Source organism: Crocodylus porosus, unplaced genomic scaffold (genome assembly GCF_001723895.1).
Source record: "Crocodylus porosus isolate Cpor-Errol unplaced genomic scaffold, CroPor_comp1, whole genome shotgun sequence".
In the NCBI taxonomy this organism is placed as follows: Eukaryota; Metazoa; Chordata; order Crocodylia; family Crocodylidae; genus Crocodylus; species Crocodylus porosus.
This window is the reverse complement of record NW_017728928.1, coordinates 13,729,531-13,754,271: the sequence shown is the minus strand read 5'-3', so window position 1 is coordinate 13,754,271 and position 24,741 is coordinate 13,729,531. Positions and strand designations below refer to the sequence as shown.

At 53.6% G+C, this 24,741-nt stretch overlaps 1 protein-coding gene across 2 annotated transcripts in view; it reads left to right on the top strand.

Annotated features, from left to right (window-relative positions):
- MXRA7 (matrix remodeling associated 7) overlaps positions 1–24,741 on the top strand; it is a 53,860-nt gene that overhangs the window by 4,854 nt on the left and 24,265 nt on the right. For both annotated transcript variants that reach the window (XM_019542667.1, XM_019542668.1), the window contains exons 2-3: positions 8,283–8,294; positions 18,551–18,613. In XM_019542667.1, the coding sequence (XP_019398212.1) occupies positions 8,283–8,294; positions 18,551–18,613 (75 nt within the window). The remainder of the gene's footprint in view (positions 1–8,282; positions 8,295–18,550; positions 18,614–24,741) is intronic.

Below are 24,741 nucleotides of genomic sequence, written 5' to 3'. Positions count from 1 at the left end.
GCCCGGAGCCGCGGGGCCGGGCTCCCTGCCACCTCCCGGGCTGGCCCGCGCCCGCTGGGTGTCCGGCGAAGGAGGCCGGTGCTTGTAGGGCGCTGCAGCGCTGCGGGTGGGAGCTCGCTCCGTGCCCCCCGGGGCCTTGGCGTAAAGAAAGGGCTGAAGCAGGCTGCGCGCCAGCGCTTCCACCAGACTCCTCCTGGCCTCCGGTTCCCTGCCCGGGGCCCAGTTGGCCCCGTGACCAGCTTCACCTTGGAGCTCGCTTTCAGAGGGGCAGGGCTCCCCCAGCCACTGGCATCATGTAGGGGTGCACGCGGGTGCATGTGCACCCCCTGAGCATGACGGTGCACCCCCTGCAAAAAGGCGCCGCCGATACTGGTGGTGGTGCCTGCGGGTGGTCGCTGCTCCCCCACTCCCCAGTGGCATCTGTAAGTGGTTCGCAATTGCCGTTGGCCGCTACCAACGCTGCTGGTGGTGCCTGCGGGTGGTTGCTGACCGCTGGTCAGTGCTCAGCACCCCCCACCGCCCCCCTCCACCACCAATAGCTCCATGGCTGCCTGAGGGAGCTCACCAAGTGCCACTGCCAACAGCACTGTCACTGCCTGCAGGAGCTCACCGTGCCCCCCCAGCCTCAGTGGCACTGGGGATGGGCAGGATGCCCTAAGGCCAAGATTTCTTAAAACAGATATGCAGCTTCTGGGGGTGCCCTTATGTCTTGCCCCAGGAGGGTTGTCCGTACCCTTGTTGTGACTTTTGGATAGCCACAAGGAAAAATGGCAAAAACTTGGTTGCTTTTTCTCAGCATTCGTCAGGCCTGTTGTCGACCAGCTTGTTCGGGAGCATAGACAGAAGATGCTGTCTCCACCAGCTGGGTAGGGTTGGGCGGCAGGTCAGCCAGAGGAGCCTGTTGGCTTTCTCTGCGAGATGACGATGCCTAGAGAAGGCTTCTCTTCAGTGCTCGGTGATGGCACCCGTCCATCACAGCAACTGCGTCTCAGTCTTTCCCCAGTCTCTCTCTGCCCACTTCCAGCCTGTTGGGAGTTGTGTTGCTCTGCCTTTGTACCTTGGTCCAAGTCTGTTCCAGCAAAACCTCTTTAACTCTTTTATGTTGCTAAAGGATAGGAGCCCGCAGTCTCGTGGCTGTCTCCTTGCTACTAAGAGGAGCAGGTAGGGACGAAGACGCATTTTCACCTGGATTTGAGGAGGGTGAGTCTGTTCAGGGCCTGCAGAGGAGGGCTGAGATCCTGTGAAGGGACAGAGCTGATGGGCTACTACTAGGGGTTGGGGAGGAGGTGGCAAAAGGTCCCTGAAGTGGGCAGCAGGCAGTAGCAGGCTGGGTCTGCCTTGGGAAGCTGGCTGCTGTGGGTCACACTCCTTGGCAAGTGGGAGGCAAGGGGAGCAGCTGTTCGCGTTGCTTAGAGGCTGGTACAATTTTGTGCCCTCAAGGTATCAACTGAGGTTGATCGGCTGACGGAGCGCAGCTGGGACCTCCACTACTTGATGTGGCTTTCCTTTGACAAAGGACCCTGTGTCTCCAGGCACCCTGCCCGTGTCAACCCCAGCTGCCATCAGGAGCCCAGGCAAACCCCAAGGCCAACAACTTCCCAAGAAAATGAGCCTTGCCTGTTCCTTTTCCCACCCCTTTCTTCTCATCCCCTCCATCAATCTCTGACACACCCGCACCTGGGCTGGGCCCTTTTCCTCTCTGTTCTCCACTGCTCCTTGTCACAGGGTTGCCAAAGAGCGTAATGGCTGAAATTATTCCTCATCTGCCATTCAAGCCACGTTGTTCCTGGGAAGAGTGACTTCAGGCCACTTCCAACAGCTTCTCTCTCTAGTGCTTCCAAGAGGGAGGCAGTGACCGGCCTCTGTATAGAAGAGGTGGGTGGGAGAGGAAGGGAGATTTTTTTCAGAGCTGAATAAGCATGTGTGCATATGTGATCTCGCTTGTGCCAGGACTCCTCTGAGCAGATCACTTGATTTAGCCAGTGCTATTGCTGCAAATCTGACAATGCCACTAAGCTGGATTTAGGACAGTTGCATGGCAGGCAAATGTGCCACACCAGCAGGGCATGCTCGTGTCTTGGGGAGCCGGGTGGGATTGGCTTAATGCATAATAGCTGGTGCTTCATTGCTGCAGGCACATCTGGGGAGTCAGGGTGCCAGGCTATGTCTCTTGCCTGTTTGCTGTCATACTAGCACCTTTTTGGTGCTCTCTTCCCTGTTGGACCCAGCACTGAGAAGAGCTCCCTGTGCACCTTCGTGGAGATATCTTGTCATCCTCCTGCACCATCTCGCTTACAAAAAGCTGGTCTGGAGTCAAGTTGCTGGTAGTCACCAGAACAGAGAGAGCTTGGGTGGAAACTGGTGGTGTGTGTCCACCTGTTGCCTCTTGCCTTGTGCTCCCACTGTAAGCTCCCTGGGACACAGGTGCCTGTTCGTGCACAGCCCAAAGCTCAATGGAGACCTGGTCGTGGTCATACCAGTTGTAAAAGAAACTAGGTTTGTGTTGTGGGGGATGGCTTCCTTAGGGAGTATTATAATGACAGGGCAGGGTGTACCTGTGTGTGGGGGCTCACTCTTGTGACAGCCCTGATGGGGACTCTTGCAGGAACCCACTGCCTGGGGTGTAGGGTCCTTATCTCTCCCAGCCACTGACCTTCCTCTGTTGTACTGAGGGAAGGATGTGAGCTGGGGAGTGGCAGTTCTTGGTCATGAATATGAATGCCTTGTCCTGCCCTCGCAGCTGCCATGGAGAAGGTGTTGGGGGAAGGCCTGAGTGACGGGCAGTAACTCGTGCACCTTGGGGGCTTCTAGTCGGAGGGAGGTGGCAGGACATGGGGGCTGTGCTCAGACTCTCTTGATAGCACCAAAGCTGGACTCTGAGGTGCGGAGCTGCCCCTCAACCCTAGTGAGGGTTTGTATCTCGTACCCTGGCCATCAGAATCCCCCAGAGAGATCCTGGACTTGGTGGGGTTGTGTCCAGCCAGCTCAGAAAACTGCAGTGGCCCAAATGACTTGGTGCTGGAGATTCAGCTGCTCTTGGCTCTGCTGCTCATCCCATAACAGTAGTAGGGGACCGTGATGCGGATGAAGGGCTTTATAAACTGCATCAGTACCTCAGGCCTGAGAGGCACAATTTGCTGCTTTTTTTTTTTTCTAGCAGAAGTGCTGCATCAGACTGGTTAATGGCTGCAGGGAAATTCTACCAATTGGATGAAACACGCTGTCTGAGCAAACCAGCCTTGTGCATCTGTGTCTTGGGGCTGGCTGGCTGGACTCAGGCATTCTGGTGTCTTTGAAGGGGCCCATTATTTCCCCTCTCATATGCTGCTGGCAAGCTGGCTTCTCAATGAGTCCTTTTTCATCAGCTGCATCCATGTCTTGTTCCTTCCCCAGCCCTACCCCACAGCTTCCAAGGTTGTTCCTCTTCAGTGCACAGCGATGGTGTGCAAGCCTCTGGCTGGGGCAGTGGAACTCGGCCCCAGGACTCCTGGGTTCTGTCCTTGCCTCTGCTGCTAACTTACTTGGCATGTGGATCTTATCCCTCTAGTCCTGCACCTTGGTTTTCTCCCTTGGCAGTAGGGAAAGTTAATCCCCATCTTGCAATGGATTGGAGGCTTAATTAATGTCTGTTAAGTGCTTTGGTGCTTGTAAGAAGGGACAGCTGAGATCCTGCCCCAAAGCTGAGCCTGGCTTGGCTCTCCTGCTGGCTTTGATTGATGCATGCTAACAGGCTAGAATGAGGGATCTCTCTGGCACATTGTGGGGTTGACTGCCTTCGCCTTTGCTGGCATTGGCTGTGGGGGCAGGTGGCCAGAAGAGCTTGCATCAAAGTGTCTCACAGTGTGAACAGGTTCATTGTGCTCATCTGCTGTCCCTCAGCTCACCTCTGCTCGGATCAGAGGCAGTGGGACCCAGCGGAGAACCCAGCCCAGGACATCACATTTCTATCCCAAGAACTTCTGTCTTTTTCTGTTAATTTTAAAATGCCTCCTTTCCCAGGCAGTGTGTCCAGGCATTTGCTTTTTGTTCCCAGTGCGCAACTTCTTAGCATGTTGGCACTGTGCAGTTGGCTTATCTTGTGGAGAAGGAAAAACCGCTTGTGCCTACACTACGAGCTTCCAGCTGCGGGCGTGAAACTTCTGGGCAGATCCCAAAGCGGAGCGGAGGAGGCCAGCACTGAACAAGCAAGCAGTGGGAGGAGAGTTACTGCAAGAGGCTCTGTTATCCACTGTGCTGGCAAGGCCAGGGTCCTACAAGCCATGTGGGGTGGCGGCTGGAGGAGAAAGTAGTCTCTACTGTAAAGGGGATTCCTACAACAGGCCCAATCCTGCCAGGTGCTCAGTGTCCTCAATTACTTTTGGTATCAATGGGCATCTGCAGCCCTCTCTATCTCACAGGATTCAGCCCATGCTGAATGTAACAGTCAACACCCTGCTAGCACTCTTCATGCAAGGCTGTCCAGTCACTTCCCAAGTGCATTCATGTTTGCAAATGCCCTGTGATACGAATAGAGTTATAACCTCTGGTTTGCAGGGCAGGAGGCTGAGGCACGGGGCAAGGTGAAGTGACTTGTCTTGGGTCACAAAGTAAATCAGTGGCAGAGCAAGGGACCAGAACCCTGGAGTCCTGATAGAAGCACTGCTGGTGATTAAAGCTGCTTCCCTTTGCCCAAGCGCATCCCTTAAAAAAACTTTAATTAGGATCTAGTCTGCCCTGATAACCCAGCTTTGGCTCCATTAACATGGGATGAGCTGATATCCGAAGATCCTTTTTAATTAAAACTGTGAAGTACAAGACCCACAGAGCCACGTGTGGGATTGACAAGAGCACTTCTGCTGGAGTTTCTCACAAGAACATCCCCGTTCTATTATTGCACCAGTGCCTGGGGCCTCCCCATCTCGTACAAGTGGAGGGGGGGCGTTCCTTGCTCAGGAGCTCACAGGCTGACACAGCAAGATGGAGGAGGTGGGAGAAGGGGAACAGAGGCTCCTGGAGGGGATGGTCACTCCCCGGGGAATAGATCCCAAGGCTGTGAACTCCCTGGCCAGTCCCTTTGCCATAAGGCAGTACCACTTCCCTTCCACCTGTCCTAACCAAAGCCTCCCTGCTAGCGTCAGAGAGCAGATGAGGATCTCATGAAGCACTGGTCAGGCAAGAAAAGGAAGCTCTGGCACTTCCCTTCCCCTTGCCAAGCAGGTCTCCATCCTTCCAGAAATACCCAAACCGGGCAGGGATTGAGAGACTGAGCCAGATCCTGTGCTGTGAAGCCTCTTTGGGCAGCAGGCAGCTGCCTGGATGCCTCAGACCTGAGCGTTGCAGCTGTGGCCGAGGCAGGCAGTCCCCAGGCGTGTTCCTTCCTAAGGTGCTGCTCCCTGAGGATGGCGTTGGTGGCCTGTGCCTCACTTGCAGCCAGATGCGTAGGGAAATCGGTGGGCACTCTTCCCGTGACTTGGTTGGGTAGCTCGTGGTTTGGCAAGAGTTAACCAGCAGCTCCAAGCGCCAACGCCTCACGCTAGAAAGTGCCTGTCAGTGGAGTCCCCAGAACAAAGAGCTGTACTAAAATTGTGGCGTGCAAGGCTCTGGCTTCTTGCAGGGCGTGCTGGGTCCCGACCGGGCTGCCCACGTGGAAGGTGAATTGTGCTAAGACAACGCTGGCCTTATTCTCTGGATAAGCTGATGCTTCCCCCGCAGAGTCAGCCAGCCCCCACCTGGCGGTCTGCTTTGCAGGCACACAAGGCTCTGATTTATAGGGGAGGGGGGGGCAGGGGATGTTAGCCCAGCTGCTCCTCTGGCCTCACTGTGTGGGTGGCTGGAGCAGGCTCTGCAGGAGGTGCCATTCTCCTGGGCATCAGCTGCATGTGAAGTGGCTCATAGGGAAAGCCTCTGAGGGACACCTGGTTTGGACAGGGCCAAGAGAGCATGTGGGTAAGGCTGGTAACCTAAGGAGAGGGCAGAGGCTCTGTTCGCAGAGGAGTCTGCCTGCTGCTGTATTCCAGCCTCCATCCTGCCAGGCTAGCCGTGCTCCCTGGGGCCCAGTGCCCAACAGCGCTGCAAATTCACAGACATGCCCAGCCCTGGCACCAGACGTGGTTGCCCATAAGCTGCTGCTGTGATCTAGGAAGCACTGAAGGGATGTCACCTGCTTACTCCAGTCCCTTCCAGTTGGGTTTTGCCTGGCACGTCCCTCCCCTACTGTGAGACCGGTCACGCCAGCACATGTGCATGTGTGTGGCTATCCCACAGTGCTGGGGTGGCTTGCATCTCTTTTGGATCCATGCACTCCATTGCACAGTGCTGCTTTGAGGCCTGTGATGGAGCAGGTGCAAAAAGACGAGCCGTCCTGCCTGCTGCGAACTGGGCAAGAGGCAGCGGAGAGCCCAGCCCCACACCCCTCCCTTCCTCCCTGAGCGCCTGGGGGAAGAGAGCTGTCTCTGCCCTGCTGCTTCATTAGACCAGCTTTAATTGAGTACTCTCTGTTCTGTCTGTGGGAGGGAGAGTGGGGAGGCATGGCGAGCCTGGATTGCAGGAGTCTCATTACGTGCTGCCTCAGAAGTGATAGCAGGTGCCCCATCTTCCTGCCCCCCCCTCCTGATTGCGCCTGGTCTTGTGCGTGTTGCTAATGGAAAACATACTTGGCCTCTTCCTGCGGCGATGCAAGATCAGCAGCAATTGAGAGCAAGTCTCAAAACTGTAGCATGCCTGCCAGCGTCGTCTTCTGATTTCTCCCTAAATCTCACTGTTACAAGGTGGTTCACTCAAGCGCCAGTTCTGGGGGTTTGAGCTGCCTGCACTGTGTGCTGTCCACCCCTCTCCACCTGGACCTTTGTGGTGACCACAGCAAGACGACCACCCTGCTCTAGACTGCGCAGTTCCTTGCTGCTTGAGTTGCCGCTTGCAGTACGGGGTCTGTGTCTCGGCTGCACAGTTCTGATCCTCTCCTGTAGCAGCTCTTGATTCCCAGACGCTCCAGGTAGTTTGTGGCAATACCATACATCTGCTGAGCTGGTATAAGGTACCATCTTCCTCTCCCAAATGCAGTTCTGCAAGTGCCTGCCTGTGGTTTTTCAGTGATGACTGAATCCAGGACATGTGCAGCCCTTCCAGATTCTCTTGGAAAAGAAGGGCCATGGCAGGGGGGAAGGGACTGGGTGCAGAGCAAAGGTCTTCAAGGGCTTCTAAAGAGATGGCTCAGCTTTGCCCAGAGAGGCAAAGGATCTCATAGAAAATGGACTAATTTTTCTCAGAGCCTGGGCCTATAACCTCTAAAGGAATGTCCTCTGCTTGGCTTAACCATGGTGCCGTCCAGTTGATGCTGGGCCCAGCTGGCTTTAGCTGTAGGGCAGTGCAGGTCATGCTGAGGGGGCAGGTGGCACTTTCACGTGACTTGCGGTGCTCCTCGGAGTGAGACCGAAGCAGCCCTTGCCAGAACTCCCTGGTCACAGCTCAGGAAGATCCTGGACTTCAGGGGCCGGTAGGAGACTAGAGAGCTGAGCTCCATGCAGCCAGAAGCCTGACAGCGGTGGAGTTGCCTGTGCTTCATACTGCCTTGGCTGTAACTCCCCGCTTGGGCTGTGCTGGGGGACTGAGATGGAGCAGCTCTGGAGAGCTCGGTACCGGGTTCCCGTCTGCCCGGAAGGGTCAGTGCTAAGGAAGTGTCCTTCCTGCTCTGATGGGCAGCTGACTGCTGGGTGACCCAGCCTCTTTGGCTTCATTAGCAGGCTCCTTTTTCTCTGAGCCCAACCCCTTGGCTGGCCAAAGGCTGCTACATTTCAGTAGCTGGAAGGCAAAGGCTCCATGGAAGGCAGGGGAAGTATGTCATGTACATGTGGCTGGGAGGAGACTGGAGCCTTTGTTCTGAGCAGGAAATCACTGGGGCTGTTGCCAGCTGAAGGAGGGGGAATGGGAAAGCTGGTCCTGACCAGTTGCCCAATCAAATAATTGGCAAAGCAGATGGAGTGAAGGTCTCCAGAGTAGCACGCATCTCATGGCCCTGACCCCAGCTTGTCTCTGCAGCAAAGGGGCCACCTGTTTGGGTTTCCTGGGCACAGCTGGTCCGGACAACACTGGTTAGGACGACCAGCTTCCTCCAGTTGTTGGCTGCATTGACTCTCCCAGCACTGCCTCCCCCCCAGTGCTGGGAGCGCTGGAAAGAAAGCTGATGCCTTGGTGGTGCCTGAGACCCGGGGGCAGTGGTGGGTAGGTCAGGGGAGCTGTCCTGGCCTGCCTTCCAAAGGCAGGTACACGCCAGGGCTGTGCTGTCCTGTCACGGTCTCTCCCGAGAGATGAGGTGAGCATCATTAGAGGCAGAGAGATCCTAGCCCACTGAGGAGCCTAAATCCCCTATCGGGACTATGTGGATTCCCACCTTGCCTGCTGACCAAATGACTTGGCAGAAAGGGAGACTGTCAGTGGAAATCTTACAAGAGAGCAGAAAACCCAGGAACCCTCCCCTGCTGAGGGCTTGGCCCAAGGCTAAAGTTAACTTTACCTTCTCTAGCCATGTGCTAGCCCTCCCCTTGAGAGCCTGTGCCAGGGCAAGGAGAACCAGGGCTGAAGGTTACTTCTGTTTATCAGGTTCCATGTAGCGCCTCTGCCCCGTCGGGCCCTGGAGAACAGTGCAGGGCTCGGGCAGAAATGTCACGCTCCCAGTTCCCCTGTGAGGGTAGGACCCCTTTCTACCAGCAACCCCAGCTCTCCAACTGAAAGAAGGCTTCTGCTGCCAGCTGGCAGCCAGTGGAAGGCGGGCACAGCACGTCTGTGCTTGCAGCCAGCTGCTGCGGCCCCTTCGATAGCGGCGCCGACGTGGGGCACTGCACCGGCTGGCGCAGCTGCTGTAGTGGAAGTGATGGACGCCGTGTGGGTGTGAGCGTGCTGTGCTGGCCTCTGTCAGCCAGCAGAACTGGTGGCTGAAGCTACCGACCATAGACGAGTCACAACAGGTGGGTCATTACATGGTCTTGGCCTGGGTTCACATAGTGCTGACCTGGCAAATCAGCACTTTGGTCGTGGTGTCCATCCACCCTCCAGCCTTTCTCGCCCTCCTTGGTTACCTGAAGACCTAGCAGTAGCAAAGGGTCCTTGGAGGAAGGGAATGCGGCTGGAGAGCTCGTTGCATGGATCCCTATGGTGCCCAGTGACTCTTCATTTGTCTCCTTCCAGGATCTTTTCAGTAGAGCTTTGGCAGGAGATGCCTGCCATGGGAAGGAGTGCACTAGCTGCTCCCTCGGGAGCAGGTTCCCCACCCTTCCCCCTCCAAAGCATCCCAAGGCTTTCTTTGGAAAACCTGAGGCTGCAGACTGCTGCCACACTTGTTCAGGACTGTCTGAAAAGATGGTTGCAAGCCCAGCCCAAGATGCCCTGCTCTCCCCAGATGCTCAGAGTTAGCCCCACCATCCCCAACTGCCCCAGCTGTATCCTAGGATTTTGACTTCAAAGAGTTGCCTTGCTGCTGACAGCACAGTCCCGTGTGGTACAGTGGAGTCCAGTACATGGGAATACAAGGAAACAAATGGCTGTTTGATAGTAGGGCCAAGAGCTGCTGGAGGAGAGGGTGTGGTGTGCTGAGACCCAGGCTGCCCCTGTGCTGGTATAGGAATAGCAATATGCAGGCCTTATGGTGTGGGTCCCCTTCCCCACGGCTGAGGTTTAGAAGTAGATGGGACCCTCCCCTGATGATGATGAGGCCATCCAACAGGGCCATTGGTGCTGAACTTAGTACAACCATCCCCAGTCCCAAGCAAAATGCTCAGGAAAAGTGCTCTGCTGCTGTGTCTATTGCCAGAGGCTTCTGCCAAGCACGGTGATGGACAGGGAAGGAAAGGACCAATGTGGGTGGCCTGGCCCTGGTGTGTGGAGAACAAGCTTTTCCCCACCCAACCCTTCCAGGACACTCGCTTTGCCTCTTCCCTTCACCCTTGGAAAGGGAGCTGCTTTGTCTTCCTGCCCACCCTCTTAAAGCAATGTTCCCCAAACCATAGTTCATGGGCAACATGACACCCTCATGGCCCAAGGAAATGTTGCTTTTCACAGGTGCCTGGTTCTTCAGGTGGATGGGGAGGGTGATGCATGTTGCTTGCTGTGTGTTGCTGGCTTGGTGTCATTGCCTATGGGTGGGCGAAGCTTGGGGACCAGTGCCTGCTGCTGGAGCTGTGGGGAGCTGGGCCTGGGGCGCCCGCACTTCACCTGTTTTCAGTGCTCTGCCCCTGAAAAGGGAGGGTGCTGGGTGAGCTCGTAGCCAGGAAGCTTCTCCCACCTGCATCTCGTCTAAGAACCAGGGCTCCCGCTGCCTTTGGGAGCTGGGCAGAGGCTCAGCTGGATTTGTGGAGCAAAGTGGCAGGATGCCACCCCCAAGCTATGCACCCAGGTACAGAGGCCCTGCTTCTTCCCTAGCTTAGCCCTCCAGCCTCCCTCCAACTACTGGTTTCTCCACCCCTCCTTCCTGCATTGATAGACAAGCCAGCATTGTTTTTTGCCTGGGCCAAGCAGAAATCGGCCCCATCTTAGGGCCCAGCGGGGGAAGCGTACTGCCCTCTGCCTTCACTGGGGCTCTTGCCTACTGCCCAAATTGCTCCTGGAGCTGTTTCTTGGTGTACTGTCAAACTGGCCATGCCCAGATGCCTCTGCGTGGGGTAAGTGTGGCCCTGACCTAACAGGTCAGGTAGGGTCTGGGAGCCCTTGTGCTGGGCCTGCAGTGCTTTTCCTGTTTGAAGGCCTGTCTCCTGTTGGCCTCTCAGATCCTCGTGGAATTATAGCATGGGGAGAATGGGAGCGTTATGCTATGGCAGCTGCTTTCTGCGGTCTAAGGGCATAGGAGCTGATTATGATTTGAGTGAAGGGGCTGGATTGTGTGGCCACTGCCTCAGCAGGGAAAAAATCCTTTCCTTCCTTTCTCACTCTTGGCTTTTCTTTCTCTGGATTTCTTTCTGTCTAACTCCCTTCTTTCTCTCTTGCAGAGGCTTGCATCAGGCTTGGATCAGAAAGCACAGCCATAAATGGCAATGCGTTACTCACTTCTGTGCTGGGTCTTCGAGTTTACTGCAAGGCACAGTTGTCTTACCTCCCCTTCAGGGGGGGTGCTCCTTTCTCTCACCCCTCCCAGGGTTAAAGATGCCTTAGGCCTTTCTGGAGCACCTGGAGGGACTGAGGTACCTGCTGTCCCCTCTGCTAAGGGGAGGGAATGGGAGGGGAGACTTGAAATGTAAAGAGCTCCAAGGGTTTGGGCAGCAAGAGTTGGAGAGAGGTGTGGAAGTGGCTCTTGTGATCCAGCTACGTGCTTAGAGACACCTGATGTTGTGACTTTGCAAATAGGAGTGCTGACTGTTTTCCAGTGGAGAGCTAGCCAGGCTCTTTGCTTCTGCAGTACAATCTGCTTTTGCTCCTCGGTTCCAAGGTCAAGACCTGAAGCAGTTGGCAGTGAGCACTTGCATGTATTCAAAGCACGATCCTGGTGCGCGCTAGGTCAGCCTTGCAATGACTCTTGGAAGTCACGGGCTTCACTGCTTACCCTGGTTTTACAAGAAGGGGGATTGGGGCTGAAGGTGACCTGACTTGTCCGTTCATCTTGGGGGTCGATGCCCTGGCTGTGGTATCTCTGTTCTGTGCAATGGGGAAGTCCCTAGCAGGCTCCCAGGTGACCGAGCCAGGCACAGAACTGGAGCCCACAGGAGCGTCGGCTCCGTGCCTTTTCCTCCAAGCTGGGCTGTCTGCCCCCACTGCGCTCAGAGGCCAAAGTCTGCCATCCTCCTCCTCTTTCTTCCACTGTTGCCAGTGGGTGTGCAGGGTCTTATGTTTGCTGTGTTGTTGAGCACCAGCTGCTGGAGTCATGAGCCTGCATGAGGGTCTCGGACATTTTTGCTTGCTTTGGTCTTTGTAAAACCAACAAGACTCCCAAAGCAAGTCCCTAGCTAGTGGAAGGAAAGCAAACCCTCAGTCCCATGAAGTTTGGTCAGTCTTGTGATTTGGGGGTGGGGGCTGACTCCTGTCTTTAACATTCACTGCTAACAGTGCTGAGTTTTGAAGCGTGCTGTGATTTTTCTGCACCGGGCATAGGAAGGCTGCATCATCCAGACTGAGGTCACTCCGGGAGCCAGGACTCCGGGTTCTCATCCCACCTTGGCAGTGAAGTCTCTGGCCTTGCTGAGTCGCTTCATTTCTCCATGCCCGTCTCCCTACTTATAATTAGAACTCCCTCCTTGCTGGCACGGAGCGAGGCACGGCTGTCTCTTCCGCGTGCTCCACGATCCTCAGGGAGCAGACATTTTGGTGCGGTGTGCTATTGTTGCTTAGAGGCACAGGGAGAGGAATGGCAGTAAAATGGGTCAGGGATGGCAGGAGCAGGCAGGGAGCCCTGAGGGGACTGCAGACGGATCTGTGCCTCCCCGGGCTGGGCAGCTGCTGTGTCCTGAGGCCCCTTGATTAAGCCTGTAGTGACGTATCTCGGTCTCTTGTGGCAGCTGGCTCAAACGGCCTCTGTTAACTGCATTCCAGATGCTCCAAATAGTTGTGTGGCCTGCCTTTCGCTGGCAGGCAGCGCTGCTCGTTGCCCACTTCCCTGCCCAGAGGCTTCCTTGCTGGCTGCATCTGTGAGCAAAGGCTCAGCAAGGTCGAGGCAGGGGACAGGCCAGGCGAGCAAATGGGTCTGGGCTGTCCTGACCAGAACACTATGGTTCCTTCTTCCTCTGCAGGCTGTGCTGCCAGCTGAACTCGGTCTCTGCTGCACCCAGGGGCCCGTTTCCTTCTCTTCGCTCACAGCATTAGCCATTTGTCCTGCTCCTTCCAAGATGTTTTCTGTGGCTGCCTCCCAAATGGGAAGGACATGGAGTCCAGCTATGTGCAGTGCCTGGAACAGCCAGGCTGGCTGGCTGGGCCTGCGGGGCTGGTATTGGTCCAGCTTTGGCAAACCCAAAGCCCTGGACCTATTTGCCATGGAGGTGACTGCTGAGCACATGCCTGACTCTGGAACTGAGCTTTAGGCCCTCTATTTTATGCTCCAGAGAACTAATCCAGCTTCAAAATTTAATGAGTGTTTAAATGTATTGTTTTGGACTGAAGCATGGGTCTCAGTTCTGTGCTTGGCTTTGCCTTTCATTTAAGAGCTCAATGGGAAGAGAGGCACAAAGGGAACTGGAGCATAACAACCAGTTTTATTAGTCTTGCAAACCTCAGGAGTCATGCTACCCTGCCCAAGTGCCATCTCGTGGGCTTGTGCCCTGTAACTAACTCTCCACAGACAGGGAGCCGTGTTTGAATGGCACAGAGACCCTGTTTGACCTCCCTGTGCCTCAGTCCTTCCCTCTTAAATGGGGTGCTCCCTTGTAGGGTGGCTGGGACTGCTCAGACCCACTTTCTTCTGAACTCAGAGATGGACACCACCTTGTTATCTTTGCCTTTTCCCCTCCCTTACCTCTGAGACCACATTAGAGTCTGCAGCCGCTAGCCTTTGCCTAGTATCACACAAATGTTGTAAAGTAAATTGGACGCAGCACTCCTAGGCAGCAGCATAACCAGAGGGGTGTGAGTGAGGCACCAGCCCCAGCTTAGAGGAGGGGCAATGGTGGTGGTTGCTGCTCCCATCCAGGGTACAAAAGGTGCTTGTTACACCTCTGGGGCCATATCCAGTACATCTGCAGCCTCCCCCTGCTTAGATGCAGCATAGCTGAAGTCCAGGAAAGAATTTGGTTGTGCAGCGTTTGAGGGCAGGGTGAGCAGGGGAAGTAGGAATCAAACAAATGTCTCAGCATTTGCAAAGCTGGCTGGGGGCTGTGAAAGCAGGCTGGACCCAGCACTCTGGGCAGGGCAGCAGGTGGCCGTAAGGCTCATTCCAGAGGGTCATAACAACAGCTGTCCTGGAGAGGCGGGCCTGCCCCCAAGCCCTGCGAGTGTTAATAGGATAAGAGGCTGTGCTTCTCCTCCTCCTCCATCCGGCTGGCTTCAGCACATTAGTGTCTCGGGGAAGGGCTTCTAACGCTCTGCCAGGAAATCCAGAGAGGCCAGACATTACAATGGCAGAGGCTCCTCTGCCTCAGATACAGCTCCGGCTGCCTTCACAGGCCGACTAGCCAAGAATGGTGGAACCTCCACCATCGCCAGCTCGTTTAGCCCCTTGCTTTGCTTGTCTCCAAACCCTGGCTGAGGTTACATGAGCTGAGATTTTTGGGTCTCAAATTGGTATTCCGCACTGGGGAGTTTATGAGTGTCGCAGGCTGCCAGTCTGGGCCCTGGAGAGGCTGAGGGGTAGAGCAGCGGAGCAGGGAGGGTGGCATGGAAGGTATGAGGAATTACTGGTGTTGTACAAAGGCTGATCCTTCCTAGGGCTGGTTAGCACACGTGCCCAACGGCTCTCCCTGCAATGGACTCCAGTGCAGAATCCTCTGTACCAAGAATAGAGCTCCTACAACCGAGTAGGTCGTTATGCTGACAGCTTTCCAAATAGACCCAAGCCATTCTGGTAGGGGTAGGGATGCATCTCCGGACCTGTTTGGTGGGTTTGCCTTCCAACTAGGGCTCTTTTGGGAAGTCAGTGAGAACACCGCGGATGCAGATGTGGGTGGGCCATGGCTTGATGACAGTTCAGCTGCTTGGGAACAATGGTGACTGTACCCAATGGAGAGAGCAGCTGTGCTCGTGCCCTGTATTGTTCCCAGCTGCAGAGGAACGAGGCTCACGTGGTCGGGTGATTGAAGTGGGGAGGGCCCTGGCACCGAGATTGGGTGACTGAAGCTCGGATGTGGTTGGCACAAAAAGAAGCCAACTTGAGAATGTGTCTGTGGGTTATAGAGTCACTGTGTATAAAATAAGTAAAGAACAATGGCTTGGCTCATGATTTAAGGCTTTTTTCCCAGCATTCATGAATTTCTGGGGGGCACAGCACCTTGAATAGTCACAGGGTTTGGGATTGTCTGATCTAGTAGCCGTTCCCAAGCACAACAAATCATCTGAGTTTAGCATAGTTGCCATCACAGGTACAGGAGGATGGATGGGCATTAAAACCTTAAGGCAACAGCATCATTTGGCATAAACCAGCATTGCTGTGATCACCCTGAAACTACAGTGGGTGCTGGGTTAATATTTCCTGTGCTAATGTTCCCCCTGCTTAGAATGGGCACAGGCTTTGTATACAGATGGCAACGGACCAGCATAGTCGTTCTGGAATAGCGTGGTTATTGGAGACATAGCGAGCTCCTTCGGTGCCCTGAGCAGCATGGGGTGAGAGGGTGGGGAAAGGGGGCCAGAAGCACAACCTGCTAGGATTTGTGCCCTGGGCAGCTACAGGCTCCAGCTGGTGTCCAGGATGCAGGGGGTAGAGCCAGGTGATCTCAAGGGTCCCGACAACTACTGGGAAGAAAGTATCCCCCTAGGTAAGGAGTTATGCCTCTTTCTGGCCTCCCTGCAGGCACTTCTGAATGCCATGCTGGGTGTAGATCTAACACCTCAAATTTGGTGATGAGGGAGGGAGGAGCACCCCCCTGTCCTCACCCTCTGCTTTTTTCCTGAGCTCATAGCTAAAAGGACCCTAGAGCTTCCCTGCCTGGCTCTCTCCCACACCCAAGCTATAAAGCTGCTGGAGTAACAGCATCCATGCCAGCACCCCCAGACCTCCCCCTGTAATCAGCACTTGGGGCTTGTGTCCCCCTCTCTCACCACTAGTTAAATTACAGAGTTACTCCCCATATGGAGGTGCTGTTCCAATAAGAGTGCATTTATTTATTTCTTTATTATCGTTTGCATTTGTTCTGGGGCTGTCCATGGTGCAGGAGTCTCGGAGGGGGCTGACTTACAGTCCTGCCAGATCATCTCTTTAAGGTGTGTTGAATGCTTGAAGTGGGAAGCATGGGTGAAGAGAAGGGCTGAAATGGGTTCACGTCAGCAGTCAGGATGAGACCCTGTGCTGCTTAATAGGTCCGGGCATTTCCTGGCTCAAGGGGATGGTTCTCCAAGGGGAGGCTTCCCCACAGTTGTAGCTTTCTTGCACAGTGCAGATAGGGGAGCTGCAGGGAAATGGCAGGTAGCTGCAAGCAGTAGCCTTTGTTCTCTCCCCGCTAACTACCCCCTCCAGAAATGTCCATTCTGCTCACTGGCATTTGCAGCTTCTAGGTACCACTGGAGCTTCGATGGTAGTTTGGGGAATTGTTCCAGGAATCCCACCCCAGTGTCATTCTTGAGCAAAGCAATTGAGGGGATACTTCTTGGATGGCTGCTCAAGGCTGGGGGGTCCCAAAACTGTTCTACAGGGAAAAACAAATCAAGTCAGATTGCTAGGTGTTAATCACCCATGGCTCCTATTAAAGGATTCAGCAGCTGTGACTTCTCAAGCATGAAAATTAGGGTATAGAACAATTCTGCATCAGCTGAACCAGATGAGCCCAGTGGGCCGGGTCTGCTCAGCCTGCTTTGATCCCTTGAGAGGGCAGGAGTGCCCGGGGTACTGCTGCCCTGGCTTCCGTTCATGGAGAAGACACCTCTGCACAGCGCTCCTGAGGGCTGAGCTGGGGCCCCCCCGAAACGCCTCTGACGTTCTTTCCAAGGCTGTTCATCAGAGAAGCAGCTCATGAGGTGACCCACCCAGCTCCCCTCTTTCCCCCCTAATACGGGCTGGGAAAGAAGTGAATGGAGTCTCAAAGGGAGCTTCCATTTTTGGAAGCATGGACCAAAATAGATGCAAGTGTTTGTGTGGAGGGGGAAGATGTAGGGCGTGTGTCCTGTCACTGAGTCAGAGAGGCAAACAGAGCCCAACTGGCTGTGAATAATGCACATTCCCCACTGATGAGACGGCTAACCCAGTTCTGGGCTCTGGGTTACATACCAGATTCCTGGTATTGATATAAAACAATCCTAAAAAACCCAGTGCCCAGTTCTGCAAGGGGAAAGCTCTTATTTCTGGTCTGTCTCTTGTATCCACATTCCCAGCTGCATTCATTTTGCAGAGCCCTCACAGCCATCTTGCTTTTCTATGTCTCTTCTCCAGCTCGACTCCTCAGCCCCTAGTTCTCCTTAAACCCGCTTGGCAGCTTTTAATGGCTCTATGTGCGCATGCCCCATCCTCCTGCCCTTTGCACAGCCAGCAAACTATAGCAGCTGCAGAAGACCTGTCACTTCGAATCAAAGGTGGGAAGCAGGAGGAGTTGGGAGTGGAAGCAGGAGCTAGGAAAGCAAAGTTGGTTGATGCTGACAGACTGTTTCAGCCTGTTCTGTAGGACGGCTGAGACACTGAGAGAAGAATGCCTTCCTGATGCGTGTTCCTGAATCTGGGTGCTAGATAGTGGCTGTGGGTGGTGGGATGGGCTATCTCAGGAGACTTGCTTTTGGAAGTAGAAGGACAGTGACCCTCTCCCTTCCCCTCTTCCAATGGAGAATAACCTGGTCAGAGCATGGAGTGTGTCTCTCTCCTGTATTCCACATTAGGGCCTACTCTCAGGGCTCTCTGAAGTGCTGAGATTTCAGAACTGACCCTACAATGTACTTTAAGATGGGTGCATCTTGTTCCTTTGTGGTGGTTAACTGCTAATCTCAGCCCTGCCTTTGGAGCAGAGACTGTGGACTAGTTTCTTTCAGCGGCCTCCGAGGGAGCAAGGGTGAGTCTTCGTCCTACCGTCCATTCTAGGCTTCCAGAGCCGTCCTTTTGTACATTGATGGTTACTCTGCTGACCCCTGCACTGAAGGAGAAGTGATGGTGGAGAGAGGGTGATCGAGATTGAGTAGGCAAGGAGATGGGACTGGGAGCCGAGGAAGGAAACAGGCAGGTGACTGGGACTGAAACCAGCGAGGTCGACAGGTCTAATGAGCAGTTATAGTAAGGGCATAGGCGGCAAAAAGCCAGGGCTAATGGAACTTAGCTCCCCCACCAAACTCCTTGCCGTGGCTGGCAACAGCAGCAGCACCGCCATCCCGCAGTGCCCAGCTCCGCTCGGCTTGCAGCTGCTCCTTCACCGCTGCATACAGCACGGCCCTGTGGGATGGGGGCAGGGGTCAAATGGGGCTCAGCCCCACAAATTACATTTTCCCCCACCGCTTACGAGAGAGGGGAGTGCTTGGACTGGCTGGGCAAAGACACTGGAACAATGAGGTAGGGAAGGCGCGAGGACAGTGCCGGGGTGCCCCATCTACAAAAAGTGGGTGATACCCTTCTTCTCCCAGGCTGTTTGCACAGATGCGTTCATTAACAGTTGTGAAGCACTTGGACAGTGTAGTGCAGGGCACCATGGAAGAGTCCATGAGGAGACTGTTAATCCTGCCTTCAGAGCAGTGTTTGACTAGAGGCAACTGTTTTGGCGGTGTGACGTGATTAGTGTCAGCTCTTATACGCACTTTCCATCCCCACATCTCGCAGCATTGTACAAAGGAGATCAGGGACATGGAGCCTCAGAGAGATGACAGGACTTGCCCAAGGTCACTCGTGAGGTTGGTGGCAGAATCCCAAACTAAATCCAGGTCTCTTGAGTCCTGTTCCAGTGCCCTGTGCACTAGGCAGCACTGCCTCTGACTGATGTCCCAGTGAAGGCCTTGAGTAATTTATGTGGAGCTCGTACCTAAGAACTCTTCTTTTCTTTTCTCCAGGAAGATGATCAAGACTCAGAAAGCGAGAAACTGGTAGTGAAGGAGCCTGAAGCTGATGATGGTGAGTGCTGGGAAAGAGCAGGGGTGGTCAGGCTGCTGATGTCCAGCTTTGGTTTGAATCCAAAGCTTCTGATCACTGAGAGTGACTGGGGTGATGAGACCAGGATTGCTTGGGCGCCAAAAGTCAATATGGAGAGTAGCTGGGGTGGGGGAGGGTGCTCACACTGTAAAACCCATCTCCTCACAACCACTAGAGATTAGGGAGCATGGGATGTTTCCTCCCCACCCAAAGCCAAACATCCTGCAGATATGTGCAGTGCACCAAAGGGGATGGAGCATGTCCTCTCTGTTCCAGGTCCTCTTGCTGCTGACTCCAGTGGCCATAATGTTACAGTCTGGTTAGTTATATTGCAAGCGAGGCTCCTCTTTCGTCATCCCAATTAGTCAATATGAGGGTGAATATGAGAGAGAGGAGATAAGATAGGGAGGACAGAGAACTTGGCCATGAAAGCACAGACCTGGAGAGTCCGACTTGGTGAAAATTAGGCTGAGGTTGCTTGCTGCCACTTTCAAGTCCCGATCGCGGCGGCTGGCAGAGAGGGAGAGCTGCAGGAATGCTATGGCCTCGCATTCCTCTCCCCGCAGGGCCCTGCTCATTGTGTGTCAGGCAGAGGCTGGGCTCCTGGGGGACCAAGGCAAGGCTGTCACTTGCTATAAATACAGTCCCTGGTCAGGAAGGCCTGGGAGCTGTGGAGTCATCACCCTCTTGGGGGACAGCAGGGGGGAGGGCTAATCCCCACCTCCGAGCAGCTGATGCTGGCATTGGGCTGGCTTTCTGCCGATTGCCGGGCTGTTAATTTGTTCTGTTAGTCTGGGAGTCAGCGAGCACAAAAGCAATAGCATTGCTGGGATCTGTAGCGGGGAGGGAGGGAGCAGAGATGAGGATCAGGGTGAGCCAGGCGGCTGTTGGGTTCAGCCATGCAAAGGATGGAAATCTGGGTAGGTGCCAACTTGGGGAGCTGGGGAAGGGCACAGCTGCCCCCACCCTGCTTTTAATTCTGTCAGTCTGCCCGTGGCAATCCAGGTTTCCCTGCTGCCTCCCGCATGCCTTCTCCATACCAGGCCTCCTAGGCATTTCAGCTTCACCCTGCAGCCCACTTCCCCTCTCCTAACAGACATACCACGCTGTTTGCAGCAAGGCAGGCTCTTGCCTCTGGCTTTCAGCCCAACACAAAGACAAAGCTGGCTGAAAAGCACTTGCTGGGCCCTGGGGGATCTCCAGGGGGTTTAGCTAGAGCGGTGTTTAACTGATTAGTCAATTACTTGATTACAAAATGATGAATTGACTAATTGGGATGACGAGACAGGAGCCTCGCTTGCAATATAACTAACCAGATGGTGACAGACCAGTGTGTACATCCTGACAGGAGGCTATGCCCCCTCCAGCAGCATGAGAAACACCATTATGCCTCCCAGGAAAGCCTCCATCTTGAGGAGGGTGGGGGATGAAGGGGGTTGGGGGTGGCAGAAGGGAGAGAGGCCTCCTTCCTCTGTCCCACTTTCTTGCTATCCTTTTGAGGCTTTGTCACAATCCTTCTGGCTCAGGAAGATTTACAGTTAACACTTACAGGTAAACTTTCATCCTAGCAACATGCTTGCAAGGAAGGGAAACGGGTTTTCCGTTCTATCACAAGGGAAGCACGGAGGAAACAATCTGGCACTGAAAAAACTGGCCCAACCTCACCCAGCGTCATGCAGCTGGATGGGTGACAGAGCTGGGAATCGAACCCAGGTGTCCTGACTTTCAGGGTGGGCATGTTTCAAAAAGCCAGGGTCCCTCTCCTCCAGCTGTAGACAGCACACTGAAATGCATTTGCATCTCGAGCACATGTGAGACTGCGTGAGGGAGGGAAGGGGAAATTTAGGCCAATATTACTGGGGAAAACCCCTGTCTCTGCAGAGCTTTCAGTACTGGGGTCCTGATGTACCTCAGGAAAGTGTTGGGCTGTGCTAAGGATGCTGAGATTGGGATCGAGGAATCTGGGACGGACCAGCACCATTGCTTATGCCCCAAGCCCTCTTCTGTCTCCTAGTGAGGTTGAGTAATGAGCCTGTCTCTTGGGCACACGGGTAGACTGGCTGAGGTTTCTTGCTGCAGATCCAAAGGCATGAATCTGAGCCCTGCTCTGAACTTATGCTAAAGGCTGACCTAGCTGTGAACTGGTGGCTGGTTGTTTGGGCTGTGCTGTCTAAGGTGGCTGGGTGTAATGCCAGTATAATGGGCCACTAGGTTCAAGAGAGCCTTTGAGCTGTTGGCTATTGGTACTCCTGATTTAACGAGCTGCTGGGGTCAGCAGTGAATAGCATGAGGCTCTTCCTTTTGTCTCTTCTCACCCCTTCGGAAAAATAACCTGCTCTTTCGAGCTGGATGTGCTGCGTCAGCCTTTGCAATGCGACATACTCTTAATGGCTTCTTCTCCAGGCCCTCTGCGGGGCAGTGCTAAAGTCTGGCTGGAGGGGGTGGCGGCGTGGCTTTTTTTGCCAGCATTGCTCTGTGTCTGGCCAGCATTACAGCAGTGGATCAAAGCTTGAGCCTTGTCCAAGCTATGAAAATATTCCTAAATTCCTTTCCTTGCTGCCTGCAAGAGCCTCAGGCAAACATTAGCAGAATACTTGGGCTGGGATTTTCAGCCCTAAATCGCTTTGGCTCCAGTGAAAATCCCAGCCCTGGAGATGGATGAGAATGACTAAGGTGTTCGCCTCTCGGCTCTGTATTTCCCATCCCAGAGTTGGCTGGGTTTTGCTCCTAACAATGTTCCCATCACCCACGCAAGCATTCAGTCTGTCTGGTTTGTTCTGTGTGTTTCCAATGATTTATACCTTCCCTGCAGAGCTGGCTGCAAGGTAGGCGTGTTTTATGAACAGATTCATTTTTTGTTTGCTTTTGCATTTTTTGGCAAACTTGTGTGTTTTTGTTTTTCAAGAGGAAAACCAAATTCAAGCCAGAACCCAGCCAGGTTTTCAATTTGTGCAACCTGAAAGATTTCAAAGTCCAGACTTTTGTTTTGGTTCTCCCTCCTCCCTTGGTAAAATGGGAAAAAAGGAAAAGAGGGATAATCCCATTCTGCCCTTCTTGAATTCCTTCAACAATATTGAAATAACTGCTGGTTTCTTCAATTTGTGCCCTGAACTATGTTACTGGGTGCTATTAAGGCATTTCTGTCCAACATTACTGAAGTGGTAGCATTCCAAAGTAAGTGATCCCCTTATTTGGTGCTAGGTGGGGAGGCAGGTGATGTTGTGGGCCTTATCTTGAAGCCCTTGTTCTTGCCTAAATATTGCCCTAGACCTCCAGGCTGCTATTGATTCCCTTCATTTTTAAATAATTCAGGTATTTTAATGGGCTGAATAAAACAAGTGCTCAGGCTGGCCACTGGCTTGCATCTAGTAATAACCACAAGGTCTCGCTTTGTTAGCCAGCTAGCTTTTTATTCCTTTAATGCGTTTCCTGTCTCTCACCCCCATCAGAGCAGCAGCTGGCGTCTCAGAGTGATTATAATAAAATGGATCCTCCCTGCCCCTGTGAGGCAGAGAAGTGCTCTTAGCACCGTTTCAGAAGGGTGCAGTGTGATTTACAGGCCCTGGCCCGTGCTCATAGCCAGGATTAGAGCCCTTGTCTCATGCATGCCAGGCTGGTGGCCTAACCACACTCCCCCATTCCCCCTGCCTCCTTCCCAAGAGTAATAGGATATGCGAATCCCCAGGGAGTCAGCAGGTTCTTGGCTTGAGACCCAAGGTGCCTGGGAGGGTAAGCTGACTGGGAGAGTTAACCTTGAATACAGATTCCTTTTGTTTGCAAAATGATGGGTAGGGAGAAAATTATCCGGCAAACCCAGCATCTTGGCAACTTGGAGCTACTGGGGGAGGGACACACAAGGCAAATGCCTTTTAAAACAAATCTTTCCACTGCTTCGTGTAAGTAGGTCACTTCATACTCTTACATATTTTGCGGTGCACATGAAGAATTACGCCTAGAATTTCCAATGCATTTTCTGGAGTCTGTTTCCAGTCTGCAGAGAGAGCCCCTGAGATCTGCAGGCTTGTAGCACTTCCCTGCAAAGCCCCAGCACTGTCTCTGTTTAACAGCTGTATGTGGGCCGGCAGATCTGACGTCTGTTTATTCTTTCAGATAGGCTGGTATTTGAGCTGCACTTTGGGGAGGGAAAAATACAACCCCCGCTTCTTTTTAATCAAGAAAAGCTTTTAAGGATTAAGACTGCCTTCCTTGTCACATACGTTAGTGTAACTTCACTGATTTTAGTGAAACCACTCTGAATTTGCACCACAGTAAGGAAAGGGCAAGTTGGGGCCCCGGTTTGTGAACATCTTCCAGAGCAATGACCAGCAGAAGTCACGTTTCAACAGCGCTGCCTAGTTAGCCTGTGGCGTCTGATACACCGAGCTGCATTTTTGTTCACTTCCAGTTGACTGGACTTGTTTGCCTGCAAGGGTTGAGGTTTTTTCCACTGAGGGGATATGAGATTTTTTTTTAACCAAGCTACATTTTCTGAGTGGTAGGGCAAGGGCATTGAATGCTGCTGTTTGCTGAGCACGTGAAAAGCCACTGGAAGAGGGTTAGCGTTGTTTTTCACAAGGTGCCATAAAGCAGCCTCGTTTTTTTTTTTTTTTTTCTCTCTCGCTGTCCGGTGCTACAAACAAATAATTAGCCCTCAATTCAGGACCTCGGTGGAGAACTCCCAAGGCTCGCAGTGATCCTCACTGGCAAGCTGGGGTGCAGAGACTCTGGGAATGGACAGGGGTGGAGAATCTGAGAACCTCCAGGAGGCCAGTCATTTTAGCAGGTTTGCACCTGGATGCAGGCTCTGTAGGTTTTTCTCCCCCCTTAACGATAATGATCATGTAGCAATGGGGGCACCTGGGTTCTCCTCTTGTAGCCCTGGCAGACCATTTAGCGTTTCAGTTTTCTTGCTTGTAAAACCAGGATAGTATGTGCCTCATGGTTGTGCAGAAGTCTGCAGAGTGCTTGGAGCTCTGTTGTTGACAGTCACCACAGAAGAGCATTGCGGTGGCAATTCATAAGCCTTATTTCTTTAATACTTGAACTTAGGGAATTTGGAGAGATCCCTACAAATCCGAGAGGTAAACACCTGGGAAGGAGAAGAGCCCTTTAAAGGGCCACGTTGACACAAAAAGTAATGGATATGAACTGGCCATGAATAACGTTAGGTTGGCAATCTGAAGAGCGGTTACAGCCGTGGGGAGAATGGAAAGGAGCTCTGACAGGGGCAGTAAATCCAATAGTGGGAATGAGATGGAATTTGATACATTTATGAATGGGATTTTAGGATACTGTTACCTGTCACAGCAGGGGCTGGACTTGATGACCCAGGAGACCCCTTCCAGTCTTATGTTCCCAGTTTAGGCACTGACAAAAGGAGGACTGTATAGATTAGCAAAGAAAGGCTAAGTCCTTGTACAGTTCTTTCCCTTCCCTTACCAGGGAAAGCTGGTCCTTGCAACACCTTTGTTTTGTGTCCCTCATTGATCTCTGGAGGGGTCAGGCAATATTGTCCAGCATGAGGCAGTACAGTTTTGTGGTCTCTGGAGCATCGAGGTAATCTAAACACAGCCCCTAGATCAGGGTGGGCAAAATATGGCCCAGGGGCTGGATCCAGCCCACCAGGCCATTCTATCCAGCCTCAGGACTTCTAAAAAATTTAGAAAAATATTTATCTGCTCCTGGCTGCCTGTCAAAGATGACAGGAGCCAGGGGCAGTAGGGCCCAGGGGGAGCTAGCAGCAGGAGGGAGGAGCCCAGCCCCGCCCCGCCCCATCCCATCCCATCCCCAACCATTTCCTTGCCTTCCTGCCCCGGCATTGCTACAGCACCATGTGTCTCCCAGCTGCATTGTCAGACCGGGAGCGTGGGGCCGTGCCGGTACCTGTGTGTGTGTGTGTGTGTGTGTGTGTGTGTGTGTGTGTGTGTGTGTTCATAGGGCAAGTCCCACATGCACACCCCACCATATACATATACCCACAGCTAGTGTGTATCTAGCTGGGGTAATGTAGGCCCAGCACTCTTGCGTATCTAGCTGGGGTAATGTAGGCCCAGCACTCTTTCCTGCTTATGCAGGGGGTCGGACTCGATGATCCATTGAGGTCCCTTCCG